The sequence below is a fragment of the Spermophilus citellus genome (assembly GCF_964194105.1).
Source record: "Spermophilus citellus genome assembly, chromosome: 3".
In the NCBI taxonomy this organism is placed as follows: Eukaryota; Metazoa; Chordata; class Mammalia; order Rodentia; family Sciuridae; genus Spermophilus; species Spermophilus citellus.
The window spans coordinates 216768739-216785133 of NC_138184.1; the positions used below are offsets into that span (position 1 = coordinate 216768739).

At 43.9% G+C, this 16395-nt stretch overlaps 1 protein-coding gene and 1 long non-coding RNA gene across 3 annotated transcripts in view; one reads left to right on the forward strand and one right to left on the reverse strand.

Annotated features, from left to right (window-relative positions):
- LOC308644389 (putative RNA-binding protein Luc7-like 2) overlaps positions 1-11516 on the forward strand; it is an 82343-nt gene extending 70827 nt beyond the window's left edge. Inside the window, exon 10 of the mRNA XM_081285438.1 lies at positions 10098-11516. Coding sequence (XP_081141564.1) covers positions 10098-10176 — 79 coding nt within the window. The 3' untranslated portion in view covers positions 10177-11516. The remainder of the gene's footprint in view (positions 1-10097) is intronic.
- LOC308644392 lies at positions 22-9783 on the reverse strand. 2 transcript variants are annotated; one of them, XR_014020985.1, is made up of 3 exons: positions 9142-9783; positions 6494-6605; positions 22-1744 (listed from the first exon to the last, which is right to left on the reverse strand). It is a non-coding gene; the product is annotated as an uncharacterized lncRNA (long non-coding RNA). The 2 variants fall into 2 exon arrangements; XR_014020986.1 differs by having other exon boundaries at positions 6494-9783.
- Positions 11517-16395: the final 4879 nt, after the last annotated feature.

Here is a 16395-nt window from a genome sequence, read left to right on the forward strand (position 1 = left end):
TTTTTTTTTTTTGTTGTTTGTTTTGTTTTTCTTATTCAACAAACCTGAATAAAACCAGTATGTAACCAACATAATGAAACCATCAGTTTCTGCATTAAAGAGCTATATTACCGCCAGGTGTGGTGGTGCATGCCTTAAACCCAGCTACTCAAGAGACTGAGGCAGGACCATTCCAAGTTTGAGGCAGCATAGGCAATTTAGTTAGACCTTGTCTCAAAATAATATATATATATTTTAAAGAGGTAGGGATGTAGCTCGGTGGGAGAGTGCTTGCCTTGTGTGAGGCCCTGGGTTCGGTCTCCAGCACTGCCAATGGACAGTGTACCCACTAGTGACTTAAACATAGTTGGCAGGTGTCACTTGTAATTCTAGAAAGTGTGAGGAACACAGGAGCTGGGGTTGTGGCTCAGTGGTAGAGCACTTGCCTAGCACATATGAGGCACTGGGTTTGATCCTCAGCACCACATAAAAAATAAAGTTTTTTAAAAAAAGGCAAGAAATAACTTTTAAGACAAAGTATAAGGAAAAAAAATACATTAACCAAAATTAGTGTCTGTGAATATAATTAAGATAACCTTTTAAGAGCTGTTTCTGTGTAAAGCTCGTTACATTTGACATGACAGGAATATGGGCCTCTGAATACGAGAGAACAGGAAACTAATGCCATTCTAAGTAATAATCAATATTTTTATGTCAAAAAGGGACGTCGATGGGGCTGTGGTTGGCTCAGTGGTAGAGCGCTTGCCTAGCATGTGTGAGGCACTGGGTTTGATTCTCAGCACTGCTTATTTATATTATTATATAAATAAATGGATAAAATAAAGGTCTATCAACATCTTAAAAAAAAAAAATAAGGGAAAAAAAGGGGAGACATCAATGTTCCCAGTTTACCAAGTGATGTTGAGGTTTCTTTCTGTGTTTAGTTTTACACGTTTGGTTTATACAGAGTTTAGCCTGAGAGGCCTATGTATGTCCATGGCTCATTTCCCGCTTTCTACTTTAGGTTGCTTGTCTAAAGCCAAGCATGCATTAGACAAATAACTGGTTTGTGTCTGCTTTGTTCCCAGTGGTTTATGGTATTCTCCTAAATCCTTACGATGTCTTTGAATTTAGTGTCTTGGATATGAATGTAAGATCAGAGGGATTAACTGGTAGTGCAAGGAAATGTCTGGGACCTGACCTGTTATAGTTGGTGATGTATCTGGGGTTAGGTATTGAACTCTGAAATCATACTTTTAAAAATGTTTTGCATCCTAATTGTACAGATGGAATCAAATAGTTGGAGAAGTAACACATGTCTCTATTAGCAGCTGTTACTATATTTGTGATTTGGGGAGAGGGGGTAGTACAGGCCCTACAACAAACAGCCGTTGATCGCCAGTGTGCCTCCACCGTGGATCACTTCAACTGCACGGTTCTTCATACAGATGATCCAGTTTAAAAAATCCTTTTTGGCTTTGAGATGACCAGTGTACATTTTAAGTAAACATCCTTGAGACAGGTCAGTCACTCTGAATTAGAAGAACCCTAAACTCAGTATCTCTTCCCACCTACCTACACTATTGCTACTTCTGTGGTAGCTGGTGGCTGAAATAGAAAAGTTAAATGAAGTCCTATTTGACAAAAACCTTTGATCTTATAAGAGTAAAAACATGCCAAGTGTTTTTACCTTCAGCGGGTCCCTTCATTTCACTGCTGTGTTATATTCCCACAGAGCTCTTTTGATCTGTGCCAACAGCATCAACTGGAATAAAATCAAAAGGCTTCCATTGTTAAGTGGATTTGCTTTTTTCTGAGGTGTTTGTTTTACCTTTCTCAAGCCTTTAACCAAAGGTAACATCTTTTTCAAGTTCCTTTCTCTCTCCAAGTTGAGTATTTAAAATAATAATAGTTTTCAAGGTTGGCCTATTGAGCTACACAAAGCCAAGCATGCATTAGACAAATAACTTTTGCCTTGCAGTAAGTTCTCTTTTCAAAGTAGTTTTTAGTTATGGGCCATCTATAACATGTAAGTTTTTTTCAAATTAGTACTAAAGATAATTACTAGAATAAGAAATGTTTAAAGGTTTTTTTTTTTTTTTAATCGAAAGCCTAAGAAAATATAGCACAGTTTAAAAAAAATACACATTCTCTCAACTGGACATTCCTTTGTGTTCTGACTGTACTAGTTGTAAACCATTGAAACATGTCCCTTCATCTGGTAGTCTCCCGTTTCCCTGAGTTTCTTGAGTGCCTCCCCTGACCCTAGGCCATTCTCCCATCTCAAGGGTAATGACTGTCACAGCCTGGAGCCTCCTCCATTTAAGTCATGCTGTCCTGACTTAAATGTTTTGAAAAAACATGTATATTTTTAAAAAATTTTTTTAGTTGTAGATGGACACAATATTTTATTTATTTTTATGTGTGCTGAGGATGGAACCCAGTGCCACATGCATGCAAGGCAAGCACTCTACCATTGAGCTATAGCCCCAGCCCCAAAATAGATAATTTTTTTTGTAATTGTAGATATGATTCGTATTTTTATGTGATGCTAAGGATCAAACCCAGTGCCTCACACATGCTAGGCGAGCACTGTACCACTGAGCTTTAGACAGATGGGCCTTTATTTTATTCATTTATTTATAGGCGGTGCTGAGAATCGAACCCAGTGCCTCACAAGTGCTAGGCAAGTGCTCTACAGGCAAGCTTTCTAGGCAAGCCACAGTCCTAGCTCCTATACTTCAACTTTTGATCAGTAAAGTTTTCTTAGGTATAGATAAGGCAATATAAAATAGCACTTTTTCAAAATTTTTCATTTTCTTTGCCTGTTATTAATTCCTGCTTTGGGAATTAGGAAAGTGGAGATGCCCCACAGAACAGGGTTTTGTGGGCAGAGGCCAACACAGGGAATGGGGAAGGATAGTGGTCTACCAGAGGAATCATAGGTGGCAGGGTCTTGGGAAATCTGAGATTTCCAGGAGATGTTTCTGATCTCTGAGGTGCACTTATGTTTTCACCAGTTAGAGAGAAATATCTGTTAGAGGTTTGGGGATTGCAAGCATGTTTGGGGATCAGTCAAGCTAATTACCAGCATAATAGGTTTTAGATTATAAACAACACATTGAGGCACCAGAACTAACAGAGCTCCAGGAGGTGGCGCCAGCACCAGAATTTGCTCTAACTCTCTTGAGGAGACTGGGTCCCAAATACAGTGCACTCCTGGCTATCTAACAGAAAATCTAACCCATATAGGCTTAAAATAATCAAGGGACTTCTGTTGGCTCATGTGATCAAGCTGCATGTGCCACCTCCATCCACAGCAAGGTTTCTTTCCTAGAAGCCTCAGGCAGCCTTTTTCTACATCTCTGCCTGGCAGGACACCCACACAACAATGGATGCTCAGTAGATGTGGAATGAGTGGATGAAATGCTTCATCATTTCAAATGTGTCCTCATTAGTTGATTTCATTTGATTGGCACAACTTTTGGTTAGTAGAGGAAAAGTAGTCTGTTGTTTACAGGTATGATGGTTTTACTAAGGACAAAGCTGAGCTAATGAGAAGTCATGATAATTAGTATCTTTTTGATTCTGAGCCCCAGGTATAGGATAATGACAGGCCAGCTGGGAGAGGCCAGAAGGGAGCATCAGAAATGTCCAGTTGGGGGAAATGTCCAAAACCCTTTGTTAGAGTCTGACTTGACTTTTACATTCTCTCTCAAGCTGAGAATGAGAAATGAAAAGCCCATAGTTATCCAAATTGGTAGGTATGTTTGAGTTAATAATTTTTAGCTTGCTAAAAAAGAATTATTTCCCCCAGAAAGTTTGATACAAATTACTGGAAATCATGAAGTCTCTTTGGCAATGATACATGAACCACATAATACCACAAAGTATTCGTATCAAAAAAATGTTTATATTGAATCTAAACTTCAATTTACAAAGGAATGAAATAAATCCAGAATGTGTCATTCTGTGAAGACAATCAGCCTGGTCTCTTCAAAATGTCAAAATTCTGGGAGAGAGAACCAGTAACAGTTCTTGAATTCTGATTGGGTCTGTTTTAAAAGGTCGTGGAAAAACTGCAGGACTCAGGTTATGGACAGAATATGAGCTTATTAATTTTTACTGTATTATGGTAGAATTGCAGTTACATCAAAGAAGTGTTAGGAGATGCTTGCTAAAGTAGGGATGACATGTCTTGATGTCTGCAACTTATTTTCAAATGGTTCAATTTTATATTCACAGTCACACAAAGAGCAAGCAGCAGAACATTAACAATATTTAGATCTGGGTAGAGAACCTGTGGAAATTTGGTTTTTCCCCAAACTTTTCTGTATTTTGAAGTTTTTTACAAAATTGAGAGGAACTCTTTAAGATTTTCCATTTAAATCATCCTGTAAAGTGCTCTGTCCTGGCAGGAATAAATGTGGATGTTTTAGGCAAGTTTTCTCAGAACATGGTTTCTGAACATTCTGTATCAGAATCACAAAAAGAAAATGTATGAACCACCAGGGAGCACATTAAAAAAAAAAAAGTTCAACATCAGTCATCATGAAAATGTAAATTAAGACTACAATGAGAAGGGCTGGGGACGTGGCTCAGTGGTAGAGTGCTTCCCTAGTAGTAGATGTGAAAGGCCCTGGGTTCAGTCCTGCACCACACAAAAAAACCTGCAGTGAGATACCACTGCACATCCACTGGAATGGCCCAAAGTAGATTGACAGCATTGAGTGTTGATGAAGATGTGGAGCAACTGGACTCCTATTTTGCTGAGGGGATTGAGAAATGGTTCAGCTACTTCAGAAAGCAGTTTCTGGTAAATTAAGTATACTACATACTGCCCAGAAATCCTATTCCCAGGTGCCCAAGGAACATGAAAACCTCTGTTCACACAAAGGCTTATATTTGAATGTTCAAAGTAATTGTATTCACAATAGCCCCAAACAGGAGATAACCAAAACATCCAACAATTAGAGTAGATAAACAAATTGTATCCTTATGAAGGGGAAGGCATTGATACCACAGCAACATGAGTAGATCTTTAAAACATGCTGAACTGACGGAGCCAAACACCAAAGACTGCTTATTGTACGATTCTATTCATGTGAAATTCTAGACGGGCAAAGCTAGTTTATAGAGACAGAAAGCCGATTTGCCTGGGGCTGAAGGTCAGTGAGGCCCAAGAATTAACTGCTAAAGGACTTAGAAAACTTCTTAGGGCATTAGAGATCTTCCATATCTTGCTGGGCGCAGTGGCACACACCTGAAGTACCAGCAACTCGGTATTATCAGTTCACGGTTAGCATTGGCAATTAATAAGACCCTGTCTCAAAAAAGGGTTGGCGATGATGTAGCTCAGTGGTAAAAAGCCTCTAGGTTCAATCTCCAGTACAAAAAAACCCTCTTGATTGGCAAAGGTTATATGGTGTCAAAAGATATTGCTGAAATGTGCAAATTATGCCTCAATAAAGTTGATTTAATACATATATAGGTGTGCACACATACACTGGCTGACAATATGGGACCTTTTAGATCATTTCTCAAAGTGTGGTTTCTGGGACTGGGGCATGTAGTGATAGAGCACTTGCCTCTTCCCTGTGAGGCCCTAGATTCCATCCCAGGTACTGCCTCCCCAAAAGAAAAAGATCACCAGGCTTGGAGATGGTAAAAACCCAATTTTCAGTCTCCTGTGTCACCCTGATCTGTTGAGTCAGAACATAGGGTTTAGGGGACAGTGAACTACATGAGCTCAACCCAGGTGACTTTATGCAAGGCACATGTCCAGAGTTGCTATTTGGTTTCTTTGTGAGCTGCTGAGCCAGTTTGAGTCAGGCTGGCCACCAGAGGTCTGTGAGTGGTAGCCTAGCATGTGTGAGGTCCTGGGTTCGAACTGCAGCACTGCAAATAAACAAATGAATGAGTAAATAAATAATGTCCATTGATTTAAAAAAAAAAAGCTCTGGGGCTGGGGCTGGGGCTCAGCGGAAGAGTGCTTGCCTAGCATGTGTGAGGTTTGATCCTCAGCACCACATAAAGATAAATAAGTAAAAAAAAAAAACAAAGGTACTGTGTACAACTAAAATATTTTTTTAAAAAAACCTCTGTTAAGAAAGCCCAGGCGACGGCAACATTAGATGTGGGAAGTGCCTATGGGAAGAGACCAGAAAAGCTACTTGGAGAAACTCCATGTAGGCCAACCTGCTGTGTGACTTCTCCCACCCAGCTATACCACTTAGCATTTATCCCAAACGATGAAGTCATACTGTAGTGATGAATGCATACCCATGTTGATAGCAGCACCATTCACAGTAACCAAACCATGGAACCAGCCTCGGTGTCCATCATTGAATTGATAAAGGAAATGTGCTATATGTACACAAGAGAGTATTATTCAGCCATAAAGAATAATAAAATTATGTCATTTGCAGGAAAATGGGTGGAACTTGAGAACATTGTGTTAAGTGAAACAAGCCAACTTCTGTTTTGCAGAATTTTGAGAAATTTGAGAATTTACCTTAGAGTGTGCTTGCCCTTCATCTCAGAGCCCCTTGGATTTCATGTGGGCTTCTGGGCTGTTTTTGTTGCTTGGGTTTTTCTTTTAAAACAGACTGCTGTGGCTCAGGAGGCTGAGGAAGAAGGATCACAAGTTCAAGGCCAGCCTCAGCAAGTTAGTGAGGCCCTAGCAAGTAGTAAGACCCCGTCTCAAAATAAAAAATAGAAAGGGTTTGGAATGTGGCTCAGGGATAGAGTGCCCAGGGTTTAATCCCTGATATTAAAAGAGAAAGAGACTTGGCAGCCTGCTTCTGCTTTTTTTTTTATTTTTTTTAAATAAAAGCAAATATAAATCTGCTTTATAAAAGCAGAATATCAGTGATCAGGAGCTAGCATTTGAGGGCTGACAGACTCAATTTGAGCACCAAATCTGCCACTTATTAGCTGTGTGACTGTGGGCAATGTTAAGACTGAAACCAGACAAATCACAGACTCCGCATTGAGGAACTGCCCCCCTCATCTCTACCCATCACAACGACAAGCAGGAGTTGGATGTGCTAACATCCCCAGGTTCACAGATAAGGTTGTTGAAGTTTAAAGACGTCAAAAAGCCACTCAGGAAGTCTTGATTGCGCTGGGGGATTTGAATCTGGTTCTGATGAACTAGTGCCAGCAACTCTGTTTTTGCTGAGTTTATTCAAAGTAAAACATGATATAGATGCCTAAAAATTCCTGTCTCTTTCAAAAGTAAAAAGCAGCTGCTTTTTTGAGATGGAGTTTTCATACAATAAAATTCACCAATTCTGCAATGCCCAATGTTTTGACAAATGTATCCCATTGTGTGACCCCACTGTAATTGTGATATAGATTAGTCCCATCTCCCCAAAAGTTCTCCCCACAACCCTCTCCTCAGACCTCTGACTCCTAGTAACATGCATCTGCTCATGTGCTCTGGTTCTATCTTCTCTAGAACGTTATATAAATGAAATTATCAAAACACACTCCTGAGCCAGGCGCGGTGGCACAAGCCTTGAACCCCAGTGGCTCTGGAGGCTGAGACAGGATGGCGGCTTCAAAGCCAGCTTCAGCAGTGGAGAGGCACTAAGCAACTCTGTGGGACCCTGTCTCTAAATAAAACACAAAATAGGGCTGGGGATGTGGCTCAGTGGTTGAGTGTCCCTGAGTTCAATCCCTAGTAATCCCTTCCTTTCCCCCGAATAAATGTACTCCTGGATCGCCGGGGCGTACATCCGTAACCCCAGTGGCTTGGGAGGCAGGAGAATCACGAGTTCAAAGCCAGCCTCAGCAACTTAGCAAGGCCCTAAGCAACTCAGTGAGATCCTGTCTCTAAATAAAATACAAAGAAGGAATGGGGATGTGGCCCAGTGTTTAAGGGCCCCTGGGTTCAATCCCTGGTACCAAAACAAGCATACAAACAAACAAAACTGCACTCTTACATCTGGCTTCCTTCCTCCAATGTGATATTTGTGAAATTAATCCATGTTGCGTATCAATAGTTAATTGGGTTTTTTTACATTTATTTTTTGTTTATTTGTTTTAATTAGTTACACATGACAGTACAATGACCTTGACATACCATACATTTGAATCAGGTGGGATATAGTATCTGAGTATACAAGTTACAAAATCACATTGGTCATGCAGTCACATATATACACACAGTAATAATAATGTCTGTTTCATTCTACTATCCTTCCTATCCCCCCACCCCCTCCCCTCCCATCACGTCTCTCTACCTAATCTAAGGTGGCACAATTCTCACTGCTTTTTATATCCAAGTGGAATCCATTCCAAGGGTCGTACCACAGGGTTATCCATTCATAATTCGTGTGTGTGTGTGTGTGTGTGTGTGTGTGTGTTTTCTGTGCAGTGTCCATCCGCTATCTTCCAGCGTCTGCACTTTTAACCCCTGCTGTACCCTGCACACTGTTTCTCTTCCTTGAATCTCACCTGAGGTCTACAGGTAGGAACACAAGCATGGAAGATGCCATTGCTTTCTCCTCCTTGGTAATTACCTACTGTCCTTTTCAGGAAACTGACCCCTGCAGTCATATTATAGTGCAATGTGCAAGCTTTCCTTTTAATAACAGTGTGATTTTACTTTTGGTCACTCAGTTCAGTGGTCCAGAATTGGTATCCTAGACTATTTAAGTTGATCTGAATCCCATCTTGTGACTAGAAGTTTCCAGCTCAGATTAGCTGTTCTCTTGAGTTGAGGACCAGTAAGTTAGGAGCTTCTTGATGGACAGGTGACCACCACATTACTGAGATGCAGATAAAGTGGGCCACCAGTCGAAAGAACTGCTGGGCATGGTGGCACACACCTGTAATCCCAGCGACTCATGAGGATTTCAAATTCAAGTCTCAGCAATTTAGCAAGTAAGTCCCTCAGTAACTCAGCAAGGCCCTGTCTCAAAAAATAAAATGGGCTGGGTATGTGGCTCAGTGGTGAAGCACCCCTGCGTTCATTTCTCAATACAGTTTTTTAAAAAAGAAAAAGAACGACACACAAGAAGAGAAGTCATCACTATAGTCACTTCTCTTTTCTGCTTAGGCTCCTTGGATTTGAACTCATAACTCAAGGAGTCCAAACTGACCATTAATAGGTCATTGTGGGGATTGAGTATGCTAATGTTTAAACACACTTACATGGAACACACCCAAGCTGCCAGAAGTGTAGCTTTGATGTTCCTGGATGGATGATCTTCTCAGCTGGAAAGGCCAAGCATTGCTACTGGATGCCCCATCTATTTCTAGGTGTCCTTGGAGTCCCACAGCTTCAATTGTATTGAGTGGGGAAATGCCCCAGGGGGTCAGAGCCAGCCTCTCTCCAAAGCAGAAATTGCGCACTGCTGGTCAAGCTTGACTTGACAGGGCTCAAGTACTCCTTAAAACCCTGCGAAGTAAGAAAGGATATCTGAGAGAAAAGAGACCATTGTTCAGAATCAGCTTATTCATCCATCTTCAGGATATTGGGGCTGATATTCCAAATTTCTTTTTATAAGAACATTAGTCGTATTGGATCAAGACCCATGCAAATGACCTCATTTTAATTTGATCATCTGCAAATACCTTATTTCCAAATGAGGGCATAGGACAGGCACTGGAGTTAGGACTTCAACATTTTGAGAGGGGATCCAGTTCAACACACAAGAGCAGGCTCTGTCATAAATGCTGTCTTTTTTTTTTTTTTTTTTTTTAAGAGGAGAGAGAGAGAGAATTTCTCAACATTTATTATTTTTTAGTTCTCGGCGGACACAACATCCTTGTTGGTATGTGGTGCTGAGGATCGAACCCGGGCCGCACGCACGCCAGGCGAGCGCGCTACCGCTTGAGCCACATCCCCAGCCCCATAAATGCTGTCTTTATTAAAGACTCTCTTTGGGGATGAGGACGTGGCTCAAGTGGTAGCGCGCTCGCCTGGCATGCGTGGGGTGCTGGGTTCGATCCTCTACACCACATAAAAATTATTATAAAGATATTTTTTTAAAAAAAGAAAAAAAAGGACTCTCTCATCTAGCTATCTGTAAACTTCTCGACCAAAAACCATGCTGTGCAGATTGTTTCTAAGGATATTGACATCTCTCTATTTTTCTGTTGATCAGAGCTGTCCCTGGCTTGCTGCTCCCTAAGCTAATGCCTGTGGACTGGTTGAAGCACACAGTAGGTGACTTCCGGTTTTGAAATGCCAGAAAAATGGAAAATGCAGCTTCCTCTGCCGCTGCTCTCCAGATCTACCCACAAGCAGCAGGGAAAACAGAAACTCAGACTGTAGCACCGAGGAAACCAGGAGACATCTGCAACTCCTAACCACGGAAACATGAGGAGAGCGTGCGGAAAGATGTGCATATTAAATAGGGGCATGGAAAGATGACTGCAGATCTCAGAGGAGTCTCCGGTGGGCAGTTGGATGAGCAAAGGCCTGAGGCTGAAAGGGGGAGGTCTCGGGCAAGCCTTCTGTGCAGGAAGCAGTCTGTTGGTGAGGTTGGCGGGGGTGGAGGGCCACTGTGCACCACAAGCCTGCTCCTCATGATCTCAGTTGACAGTGCAGAAGTGAAACCAGAGGACTTTGCTTCCACCAATCTTGGTGTCTTAGCAATATCTGCTGCCTGCAACGCAGCCCAGACCCTTTGTAACCATCAATGTCTCGCACACAGGTGGTTCTAGAATTGCTTCATTCAAAGATCACAAGTGGAGTGCTGGGGCACAGCTCATTGGTAGAGCAGCCCACCACTGCAAAATAAATGGAATAATAACAGAAATAATTGGAAAAGAGACAGAATGTATGCAACTGCAATTAAAAGGTGAAAGAAAATGGAAAAAGCAGATTGATAAAGTATATGCCATTAGTAAAATGTTGAGAAAGAGATGGGAGGTTTTACCAACACGGCTGTGGGAGCACAGCACTTACTGAACAATCAACCCTTATGGAAAAGGGTGTAAAAAGCAGTCTCACCCATCATTAGGAAAATGCAAATCACACCACACCCACAAGAAAGGCTAAAAGGAAAAAATACTGTGAGTGAGTAAGGATGGGATGGGGGGCAGCTGGAACATTCATGTCCTGCTCCTGGGCATCCAGACCAGAGAGGGAAGGAGAGCCTAATCCACATGTATCCCGTGGGCCACTCCTATATACCAATACAAGTGCATATATGTGTCCACCAAAAGACATGCTCATTACATAACTAGAAACACACCCAATGTCCACCAACAGTACAACAGGTAAATAAAACAAACAGGGCTGGGGATGCGGCTCAGTGGGAGGCTGCTTGCCGCGCATGTGTAAGGACCTGACTTCAAACCCCAGCAACACACAAAGCGTGGGCGGAACTAGTGTGCAGCGCTGGAATTCAGAACAGCAGTTATCCTCGCGGTAAGCCATGAGCCAGAGCCTGCAGGAGAGGAAGCTTCCAGGGCATGAGTTAGTTGTATTTCTTGATTTGGTGGCTGCTTATGTTGATGAAAATTCATTGAGCTGTGTATTTATAACATGTATAAATGGTATGGAAACTATACATCAATAAAAAAGTAAGTTAAAAGAAAATAAATTAAGTGCCTATCAGATGTGCAAGATCTCAGAAAAGAGATGGTGAAACGAGGTAAGGATTGGGGTGTAGAGCACTTGCCCAGAATGGATGAGACACTTGGTTCTGTCCCCAGCACTAGGGGAAGAAAGAGAGAGGGGGGGGAGGGAGGGAGGGAGGAAGGAAGGAAGGAAGGAAGGAAGGAAGGACATGAGATTGCAGAGCTAAGGAGAGAAATGAGAGATGGAAATAAAACCATCACAGACATGCAAGTCCTCTAGATGCAGCTCAACTGAAAACAAGTAACTCTAAAATCAGAAAAAAGAAGGCAAGAGAAAAGCAAAACCCTCAAGGTGGAGGAAAGTGACAGATATGGTAATTGCAAGGAAAAGTTTAAAACAGATAGACACAAGTGACAAGAAGTATTCCATAAGTGCTGCGCCCATGTAATTAGTAATCCTGGAGGGAAAACCTGAAGTAATGGGGAAAATATTGGAAAAAAAGAAGAAGCCAAGAGAAATTTCTAAAATGACCAGGATCAACATCCTAAAGAGGCGCTGTGGGGGTAAGAACAGCCTTCCCTCTGCTCCCACACCACCATCTATACAGGCGACTTCTGTCACCAAAAGGTGTGGGGTCCTCTCCCCACAAGAAGCAAGCAGTCCTGCAGTGGACGCCGGTTAGGTGTCCTTGAATCCAGTTCAGCCCTGACACCCTCTGCCTGGAGGAAGTGTCACAGCCCCAGATTGAGGCCTCAGTCCCACAGGCTGTCCACCTTGGGTGCCAGGGGCAAGCCCCAGGTAGCTTCACCCCCGCTTCCAACTGGCTGCAAGGCGGGGTTCCCACACCCCCTCCTCGGGTTTCATGAATTGGCCAGCGGCTCCCAGAACACTGAACATTTCCCAGTTTATTTCAAAGGACATAAGGGGAAAGAAGTGCAGGGCACCGGGTCCCCAGGAACAAGTCACCCTCCAGGAACCTCCAGGCAGGCAGCTCTCCAGAAGCCAACTATGGTAGTTCATGAGAAGGAGCTAAAAGATACTGTTTAGTATAGAAAATTCAGGGCTGGGGCTGTAGCTCAGTGGCAGAGCACATGTGAGGCACTGGGTTCGAGCCTCAGTATCACATAAAAATAAAAGAAATAAAGGCATCCTGTCTATGTACAACTACAAAAAGAAAATTCAGAATGTTCTCTCTGTAGCATGTAAATAGGTATGCTATAGACTGAATTGTGTTCTCCCCAAAATTCATCTGTTGAATTCCTACCCACCCACCCAGGGGATGGTTTTTGAAGATGGGACCCCTGCAGGTATTTAGGTCATGATGGTGGGCTCTCATCGTGGGATTGGCGCCCTAATAAGGAGAGGTACCGGGGAGCTTGCTTTCTCCATGTGAGGACAGAGCAAGAAGACAGTAATCTCAAAAGAGGGCCCTCACCAGGAACCGATCATAATGGCATTCTTATCTTGAACTCCCAGCCTCTGGAATTGTGAGAAAGTACATTTTTGTTGTTTCAGCCACCCCATCTGTGGCATTTTGTTAGAGCAGCCTGAGCAGATTCTACTACAATATAAAAGGAATCTCTACTATAGTGACATAAACTCCCAAACTAGAAGACATATGCCCTCAAAGCAAACATAGACCAACTAGCGGAGTATTTAGAATATAAAATGTGTAGTCAGAGCTATAACCAGACATTTTCTCTTATCCTTAAGTAAAAATGGATTGAATTCCACTATTAAGTCTTAGATAAACTCATAAAGCAAAAACAATATAAATTGTATAGAGGAGATCAGATCCAGCCTGGCACAGTGGCACATGCCTGTCATCCCAGTGACTCAGGAGGCTGGGGCAGGAAGATTCCAAGTTGAAGGCTGACTTTAGCAAATCAGTGAGACCCTCAGCAATTTCTGGGATGTAGCTTACAGTATCAAAACAAGAAATAGCAGGGCAACACAACATTGCCCTGTCTGTTGCCAGGCTTAGCCTCAACAATTGCTGAAAACACTGGAGACAGAGAGGCGGGCCATTGACCCATGGTGAAGTGCTTTTATTGCAACGGGGAGGGGTGGGGGGAGCTGAGGATATGCACTCACGGGCACAGACACTGGGGGGCCTCGGGCAAGCTTCTGCTGTCTGAAAGCCAGGTCTTGACCATCCAGAGCCAGTCCCAGGGATCAAGGACCATGTTGCACAGCCTCCCTAATCCAAGACCAGGCAGAAAAAGAGGGAATTCATGGCAATGTCATTTGCCCTACAACCCACGTGGAGAAGGACTTCTTGAAACATGGCCTCTTAAGGAACAAATTTATATATATATATATATATATATATATATATATATATATATATCACTAAGGATTGAATCCAGGGGTACTTTATCACTGAGCCACATCCCCAGCCCCTTTTATTTTTTGAGAGAGTCTCGCTAAGTTGCTTAAGGCCTTGCTAAATTGCTAAGGCTAGCTTTGAGCTCGTGACCCTCCTGCCTCAGCCTCCTGAGCCCCTGGGATTACAGGCGTGCACCACTGCACCCAGCCAAGTTAAATTTTGACAGGACTCCCCTCACCTTGAAATTGAGTTGTGTTTTGTTTTGTTTTGTTTTTCTTGCTGGGGATCCAACCCAGAGCCCCAGGTAGGCCAAGTACATGCTCTACTACTGAGCTCTGCCCCTAGCCTGGGCTGTGGTTTTAATGGATGCCGCAGATCCTTGAATGAGGATCCTCTTTATGGGAGCAAAGTCAGCCTATGACCATCTGGTAGAGGCAAAAAGAGCCTTGCAGGCCATGTGACTGTGCAAACCATCAGACATGGCCTTAAGCCTAGACTCAGTTCCATAGAGAGCACCCTGATTTGGTGTTCCCTTTGTCCCACAGTGTTTGGACAGGCACGCTGAAAGGGATTCTGTTGGGCTGGATTGGCATCCTCCCTCCCCTCAGATTGGGGACCACCAGGGCTCTGCACCTGGCCGCCACTCTTTTTTCCAAGGAAGGACCTGGAGCAGGCAGTGCCCCCAGACTGTTGGGCACTGCCATGGCACTAGAAGGGTAGATCTCACCAGCACTACCAATGGTGGCATCTACAACCCCTCCCACACTGGGGGGAAAGGCCTATGTAGCCTCCCTGGAAGATTCCCAGGACCGCTGAGGTCATACAGAAGTGCTGGGGGCTAGGATCGGTTAACACCATAGAGCGTGTATATTAGCCCCAATGTGTTTCTTTTCTTTCTTTTTTCTTCATTTATTTGTGCAAAGTTTGGGGTTAAACTGGGACCTTGTTCCTGCCAAGCAAGTGCCTGCCGAGCCACACCCCCACCCTCCCATTGTGTTTCACTTTGTCTCTCCACTGTGAGCTTGGGCTGCCTCCTTCTGGGCTGGCTGTGTCATCCTGGGAGTGCGTGGCTGTCCCTGGAGAATGTCTACCTGGCCTGGGCCCAGCACACAAACCCGTAGGCTGGGCTACTCACTGATAAGTGAGTGGAGTGGTCTTATGCCCTTGAGCAGCCAAGGAGGGACTCCACGGCAACAATTGGATCTTGTGCAAACCTGGGAAAGGAAACAGCCCATGGGAGCAGGCACCTCAGATACCTGTGACCTCACACACACAAATCTGCGTGATTGGAATGTGACACTGAGCAGCTGTGGATGCGATGTTTTTTTCCCTGATCATGTCCTGCAAGGCCAGGCAAGGTGTGCACAGCTGTGGAGCTCGGGAGGCTGAGGCAGGAAGATCATGAATTCAAAGCCAGCCTCAGCAACTTTGCAATGCCCTAAGCAACTCAGAGAGACCCTGTCTGTAAATAAAATACAAACAACGGCTGGGGATGTGACTCAGTGGTTAAATGCCCCTGGGTTTAATCCTAGGTACAAAAAAAAAATGTCCTTCTGGGAGATAGCCACAAAGCCAGAACTTTTCTGAAGCGTATCATATCCACTGAACATGGTGGTGCACACCTGTGATCCTAGTGACTCGAGAGGCTGATGCAGGCAGATCAGGAGTTTGAGACCAGCCTCAGTAATTTAGCAGGTTCCTGTCTCGAAAAAGAAAAAGAAAAGAAAAAGACTGGGGTGTAGCTCAATGGAGAAGTACCCTGGGTTTAACTCCCATTACTGCCTAAAAATAAAGAATGTCACATTAGGCCAATGGGGGGTCATACTAGAAGTGGAATGACTTGGAGTGGCCCACTCTCCCCTGCCTGCAGAGGCGTTGGGAATAACATATCCACACTAAAGAGACACCAAGAGACCTAGGCACCCTTCCAGCTGCCCAAGGCCAAGACCAGGGCACATTATGGGTTTGTCACACTGGGCTTGCAGGCCAGGGATGTGTTAGGTTGTCCCAACTGTAACCCACTGACTGTGTGGGCTACCTTGGGCCTGGCTTCCCCTTGGGTGGCTTGGATGGTGCTTCCCCAAGGGGCACCACAGGATCTCAGAGCCACCCCTGTGGCCCTCAGTGAGCCATCAAGGGGTGTGGAGGAGTAGGGCTGTCTTAGAGGGGTCACTCACCGAGTCCTTGGGCGTCCAGAAGGCTCTATTGACATCACATAGAAGGCAGAAGCCTCTCGAATATTCACCTCTGCAGCTTTGACCCAGTGGAGTGCAGTTTGGAGCCTTGAACACAGGAAAAGCCACCACGAAGGAGCTGGGCAGAGGTGACAGCCAAGCAAGAGACACCGAGACACCGGGGCCCTCTGAGGCCTGCAGGGTGGGTGTATCCCAAAGAAGCGACAGTCAGTCAACCCCTCCTTCATTTGTAAGAGCATTTACATCTCACTGATCACATGGGCCACGACGCCTGTGGCCTACAGTAAAATCATGGTTGGGAAGGGTCCTTGGTGGAAAGTTCTACTAGTATGCCTTGTAGGAATTGCGGC